The sequence below is a fragment of the Equus quagga genome, unplaced genomic scaffold (assembly GCF_021613505.1).
Source record: "Equus quagga isolate Etosha38 unplaced genomic scaffold, UCLA_HA_Equagga_1.0 66942_RagTag, whole genome shotgun sequence".
Lineage (NCBI taxonomy): Eukaryota > Metazoa > Chordata > Mammalia > Perissodactyla > Equidae > Equus > Equus quagga.
Window position 1 is genome coordinate 1 of NW_025800917.1, and position 6488 is coordinate 6488.

The 6488-nt window shown below is 58.7% G+C and overlaps 1 protein-coding gene across 4 annotated transcripts; it reads left to right on the plus strand.

Moving 5' to 3' along the window:
- Positions 1 to 725: 725 nt before the first annotated feature.
- LOC124234042 (melanoma-associated antigen 10-like) lies at positions 726 to 5930 on the plus strand. Of its 4 annotated transcripts, XM_046651300.1 has the most exons (4): positions 726 to 1416; positions 3221 to 3330; positions 4355 to 4423; positions 4497 to 5930. In XM_046651300.1, the coding sequence occupies exon 4, from the start codon at positions 4562 to 4564 to the stop codon at positions 5672 to 5674; it is 1113 nt and encodes a 370-aa protein (XP_046507256.1). In that variant the 5' UTR covers positions 726 to 1416; positions 3221 to 3330; positions 4355 to 4423; positions 4497 to 4561; the 3' UTR covers positions 5675 to 5930. The 4 variants fall into 4 exon arrangements, with proteins under 4 accessions (XP_046507256.1, XP_046507255.1, XP_046507257.1 ...); XM_046651299.1 differs by lacking the exon at positions 726 to 1416 and having other exon boundaries at positions 2954 to 3330; XM_046651301.1 differs by lacking the exon at positions 726 to 1416 and having other exon boundaries at positions 2954 to 3330; positions 4355 to 5930.
- Positions 5931 to 6488: the final 558 nt, after the last annotated feature.

Below are 6488 nucleotides of genomic sequence, written 5' to 3' on the forward strand. Positions count from 1 at the left end.
TGTACCTTCCTCTTATTTTTCTGGGCACCTAAGAGGCTCTAAATAAATTCTTCAAAAACAATACACAATATGAAAAACAATATCTAAACAACCAAACAGGAGAAAGCCCTGGGGGAGACTGCAGACTGCAGTGAGCTGGTACTTGTGTTTGGGTGGGGGAGTGGGCAGCGGCAGCCAAGTTGGGAGGGGCTGTAGGCTGCATAGATGCAGATGACGGGATGGGGAGGAGGAAAGGCTTCAAACTTCTGTTCCTGCTTCACTGCACACATCTGAAGCAGGCCCTCAGGCCACACAGGCCAGTGGCCCTGGGGCAAAACCAGGACAGTGGGAAAGATGGGTCCATTAAGGCATTTGAGTCCAGAGTCTGTGCTAACAACCACCTGAAACCATCTCAGCGCGTGAGGATGGTTCTTTCAAAAGATTCTCATTTTAATAGAATATAAGAATAGACAAGAAACAGAATAGCGAATATCAGACCTAATTCTTTCATCAAATAAGTATATACATATATATATAGTCTATATATATCTATAAATACATAATAGGAACATACGTGCATATACACGTGCCTAGGTGCATACTCCTGTGATATGTCCACACACGCGTCTAGCAGCACATACCAGCTACAAATGTGCTCTAGATGTAGATACAGACTCCCGCAGCGGGCAGACATGTACAATGTATTTCTTACTAGGAAGGAGGATAAACGAGTGAAAATCCCCGCACTGAGCACGCAATAGGAGGTCACCATAAACCCGGAGGAGCATCCCGAAGCCCCCGCCGCTGCTCAACCTGGACAGGACAAATGCAATCCGGAAAAGAAATGGCTCGCCGAGTCCGGCTCGCTGGTGCCGAGACCCCACGGGTAGGGGGCTTCTCCTGTGAATCCCCTTCGGCCCTGGGCACGACAGCCCCCATCCAGCCCTTCCCCAGGACGGCAGCCCTTCTCGGCCAGGGTGGACGAGGACCCTCCCGAGGGAGGCCGGTGGGCTGCCCCCACCCCAAAGCACAGGCCCACAGAAGCCCCGTGCCCCTCCTGTGCGCTCTGGGGGACCCAGGGCAGGACTGTCAGCCGAGGGCTCCCCGCCCCCTCCACAGACAACCGGGGGTCAGAGCCTGGGGGTGAGGGGTGCAGACAAACGGGGCAGGCGCAGGGCTGAGGCCAGGCCAGAGTCAAGGGGAGGAGCAGAGCACGGTCGAGGAAGCCGAGGATCCTCTGCCCCTGCCATCAGCCCCGGGAGACCCCTGGCCACGGTGGCCGGATGTGACGTCCCCTGGCTTCCGCCTCGGAGGTCTGGGAGCACCGAGGGCCTCGCTGATGCAGGCCGGATTCGGGGCGGCAGAGGGAAGGAGCCCAGGCCAGGCCAGGTGCCCAGGGAGCCCCGGGAGGAAGGACTCCGGGCCCACGGCATCCAGGTCTGCCCCCGCCATCAGCCCTGAGGGACCATGGGGGAAGTGGGATGGACAGGCTGAGCCCCCGTCCCCCTCCTCAGAGGAGCCTGCTGGGGAGGGCCCGGGGGAGGGAGCGGACTCAGGGGCAGAGGCGGGGCCAGGCCCTGCTGGGGGTCGAGGAAGGAGCAGAGGGCAGCCAAGGACTCCAGGGACTCCCTCCCATCCCCTGCCCTCATCCCTAGGCGTCCCTGGGCTTAGTGGCCTGAGGTGACCCTCACAGCCTTCCCCAGGGGTCTCAGAGGAGTGAGGGCCTCAGGTCCACAGAGGGAGGGTCCCAGGACCTGCCAGGGCTCAAGCTGAGGACCCCGAGGGAGGAGAAGAGGACCCCGCAGAAACACGCCCTTGCCGTCAGGGCCGGGAGTCCCTGCAGCGCTATTACCAGAGGCGGCCTTTCCCGCCTTCCGCATCCGGGTCTCAGAGAGACTGGGGACTGGGTCACAGAGCAGCGCCTGAGGGGCCAGAGGGGGGCGCACAGGGTCTGCTGGAGTCCCGGGGAGACGCCAAGAGAGGGCTGAGGACCCTGGACCCCAGGACAGAGAGGGAGCCTGTGGACCTGCACTCGGGCTTGGGAGGCCCCAGAGAGGGCCACCTGAGGAGGCGTTTCCAGCCTTCTGCCTCCGGAGTCTTCAGGGAGTGAGGACTGTGACTTCAGGTCAGCCGAGGGTGGGGTCCCCGGACCCCGAGAGACGACTGAGCAGACTCCCAGCCCAGGCATAGGCGACCCCAGCAGAAATCTGCCCCTGTGGTCAGTCCTGCGAGGCCAGGCAGGATGTCAGGAGGGGTGGCCCGTCCACTTCCTGCTCGGGGTCTCAGTGGCATCGTGACCTTGGCCTGCAGGATGCTACTTCGGGTTAGCAGAAGGGAAGGGTCCAGGCCTGGCCACGAGTAACTAGGAATACCTTGAGGACTCTGAGGGGACTCTGACCCCAGGCAGAAGGGGGCCCCACTGAAATCGGCCCTGCCTCTGTCACCCCTGAAGACCCCAGGCAGGGGTGGCGGCAGGTGGTGCAGCCCACTCACCTCTGCCTCGGGCTCTGCCAGGTGAGGCCTTGTTCTGTGGGGCGACGGCGGGTCAGCAGAGGGAGCCACATCTGGTCAGCAGAGGAAGGAAGGGGTCCCGGATCTGCCCGGACTCCAGACAAGGAGCCTTTGGGAGGAACAGAGGGCATGGAGGTTCCCCCCACCGCAGAAGAGAAGGGACCTCACAGAGGCCAGCTTCCCCTGTTCTCGGCCCCGAGACGCCCCGGGCAGCGGGGCTGGCTGTGGCCAGCTGGGATTCCTGACACATGGTTGGGGATGGGGGATCTCAGGGAGGTGAGGCCTTGGTCTGAGGGGAGATGGCAGGTCGGCCAAGGGTGGAGTCCCAGGACCTGTTTGGTGTCAGGGTGAGGACCCTTCCTGAGGACTGAGTGTACCCCCACCTCAGCAAAGAAAGGATGGCACAGAGTCCGGCTGTCCCCTGTTCTCAGCCCTGGAAGCAACAGTCAGCGGTGGTCCCACATGGCATGCTCACTTCTAGCCTGGGCAGGAAGGTGGGGGGTCCTCAGGAGGAGAGGGCCTGGTCTAAGCGGGAGATGTCAGCTGTCCCCGGCGGTGGGCTGGAAGGAAGGGCAGGCCCCAGCAGGAGGAAAGATGAATGACCTACAGGAGGTCTGGGGGACCCCCCATCCCAGGACATCGGGGCTGGTCCCCGCTGCCACCTTTTGTGATGGCAGCAGGGGTGCGGGTGGGTGGGCGTGCATGTGCAACCTCCTCTGGTTTCTCTCAGAAGCTCAGGGAGGTGAGGACCCTCGTCTGTGAGGACAACGTCAGGTCATCTGAGGAAGCACATCTGGTCAGCTGACACAGACTCCAGGAGTCAAGGACCCCGAGGGAGGAGTAAGTGTACCCCCATGGCCAGGACAAAGAGGGGGCCCATGGAAATCTGGCCTGGCCCTACTGTCAGCCCTGGCACCCCCGGCAGGGCCTGTCTGGCTGAGCCCCTCCTCATTTCCAGGTCGGTGGTCTGGGGAAGGGGGCAAGGCCCTGGTCTGAGGGTCTGGACTCAGGTCAGCAGAGGCAGGATCCCAGGCCCTGGCCGGGGTCACGGTGAGGACTGAGGGGACCCCACACACCAGGACGCATGCAGCCCAGGACAGTCCTACCCTGTTGTCTGCCATGGGGACACCTGGGATCGGTGGGTGGATTCAGTCCCCCTCACTTCCCCTTCCGGTGTCTCCAGGAAACCAGGCCTTGGCCGAAGGAGGGTGGCCTCAGGTCAACAGAGGGAGTTGACCCAGGCCCTGCAGGGTGTTAGGGTGATGACAGCGGATCACCCATCCCAGGACAGATGGAACCCACAGAGTTTGGTCTCCCTTCTTGTCCCTTGCTGTCTCCTGTTAGCCCCTGGGCAGGTGTGGCCAGATGTGGGGTCCCCTCACTTCCTTCTGCTCAATCTCAGGGGTCTGTGGTCTTGTTCTGAGAAGTTTGCCTCAGGCCAGCAGAGGGGTGGGGCCCAGGCCCAGCCAGGGGAAAGGTGAGGGCCCTGAGTGAGCTTGGAGGGGACTGCCCACCCCAGAACAGTGGGGACCTCACAGAGTCTGGCCCACCACTCCTGTCGGCCCTCGGATCCCAGGGCTCTGCTTGCCGTCTGCACCCTGAGGTGCCCCGTGTTTCCTCCTCCAGGAACCTGGAGGTGAAGGCCTTGAGGCTTGTGTGCTCAGGTCACAGACCAGAGGAGCCCCAGGCAGTGCCAGGAGTCAGGGCAAGGGACACACCCCAAATGTGCATCCAGGGGCGCCCCCACACCAGAACCGAGGAGACCCTGCAAACCCTGAGCCCACCCACCACAGCCCACCAGCAGCCCCAGAACCTCGGGCTGTGCTTGGTCCTCCCTGAGGAGCCTTCTCACTTCCTCCTTCAGGTTCGTGGGGACAGGCTGCACTGGAGGACAGAGCCCTGTGAAGCCGAGAGCACCCCTAAGAGGAGGCCCGTAAGTCACCTCTGTCAGAGCCACCAAGGGTGCGTTTCTCACCTAAGGCTGCTCACACTCCCTCTCCCCCCAGGCCCGTGGGTCCCTATTGGTCGCCTCCTGCCCACGCTCCTGTCGGCTGCCCTGACAGTAGTCGTCATGCCTCGTGCTCCAAAGCGATGGTGCTACATGCTTGAGGAAGGCCTTCAGTCCCAAAGCGAGACGCAGGGCCCAGTGGGTGCACTGCTTCCTGTGGCTGTGGAAGAGGATACTTCTTCGTCCTCCACCTGCTCCTCCTCTTTCCCCTCCTCTTTTCCCTCCCCCTCCTCCTCCTCTTCCTCTTGCTGTCCTCTCTTGTCGAGCACACCAGAGGAGGTTGATGATGTCACTGGGGCCCCGAGTCCTCCCCAGAGCCCTCAGAGTGCCCGCCCCTCCCCCACTGCCATGGCCTCCCCTCCACTGAGCCAGTCTGAAGACGACAGCTCCAGCAGCCGAGGAGAGGAGGGTCCGAGCACCTCGCAGGCCCAGCCAGACACTGCGTCCTTTCCCAGAAACGTGATTGATGACAAGGTGGCTGAGCTGGTAGAGTTCCTGCTTGTCAAGTTTCACACAAAGGAGCCGACCACAAAGGCGGAGATGCTGAATACGGTCCTCAGAGATCACCAGGACCACTTCCCTGTGATCTTCAGTGAAGCCTCTGAGTGCATGCAGCTCGTCTTTGGCGTTGACGTGAAGGAAGTGGACCCCAGCGACCACGCCTATGTCCTGGTCACCACCCTGGGCCTCACCTACGATGGGATGCTGAGCGATGAGCAGAGCATGCCCAAGACCGGCCTCCTGGTGATGCTCCTGGGCGTCATCCTCCTGCAGGGCGACTGTGCCCCTGAGGAGGACGTCTGGGAAGCACTGAGTGTCATGGGGGTGCGTGCCGGGAGGGAGCACTTCATCTACGGGGAGCCCAGGGAGCTTATCACTAACGTTTGGGTGCGGGAGCAGTACGTGGAGTACCGGCAGGTGCCCAACAGCGATCCTGCTCGCTACGAGTTCCTGTGGGGTCCCAGGGCCCACGCTGAAACCAGCAAGATGAGTCTCCTGGAGTTTTTGGCCAGTGCCATTGGGAGTGACCCCAGGTCCTTCCCAGTGTGGTATGAGGAAGCTTTGAGAGATCAGGAAGAGAGAGTTCAGGCCAGAATTGCCAGCATGGATAATGCTACTGACACGGCCAGTGCAAGTTGTAGTACTGTGCCCGGTAGCTCCTCCTGCCCTGAGTGAAGTCTAAAGCAGATTCTTCACTCTGTGTTTTAGGAAGGCAGTCAATGATCTAAGCAGTGGAGGGCCAGGCTGGGGCTGAGAGTATTATAGGGCATAACAGCTTTGTGTTCCTGTTCCATAGGGGTGACTTTGAAATGTATCATCTTCTTTTTCTTTCTGCTTTTCTTCTTCTTTGTGGTGAGGAAGATTGGCCCTGAACTAACATCTGTTGGCAATCTTCCTCTTTTTGCTTGAGGAAGATTGTCCCTTAGCTAAGATCTATGCCAGTCTTCCTCTATCTTTTGTACGTGGGACGCCACCACAGCATGGCTTGATTAGCAGCACATAGGTCTGTGCCAGGGATCCAAACCCACGAAAACTGGGCCACCAAAGTGGAGAGCACTAACTGAACCGCTACACCACCTGGCGGGCCCCTCTTCTTTTATTTTTTGTATTTTAAAATGTTGTTACTTTTAATTGAACATGTGTTAGCTTCCAATCTAAGTTTATGAATGACATTGGTCACACATTTATTGCTATTTATCCAGTTTAAAAGAAAGTTTTGCCATTTTGTGAAAAAATAAAAGAGGAATACCTTCTGTTTTATTTCTTCTGTAACAAGATAACTTGACATTGGAATAGGAATTTCACTGGAAATGTGAAAGAACTTAGCAGTAAAATAGAGAAAAAATTTAAATGGTTCATTTTTGAATTATCATTTTTAGACTATCATTGTGTAAAATGAATAGATATATACCAAGATTTTCTTAACTTATCCAAGAATGTAGAAGAAATTAAATAGCAGCAAATCAACTCTCTGCTCACTGGCTCATTT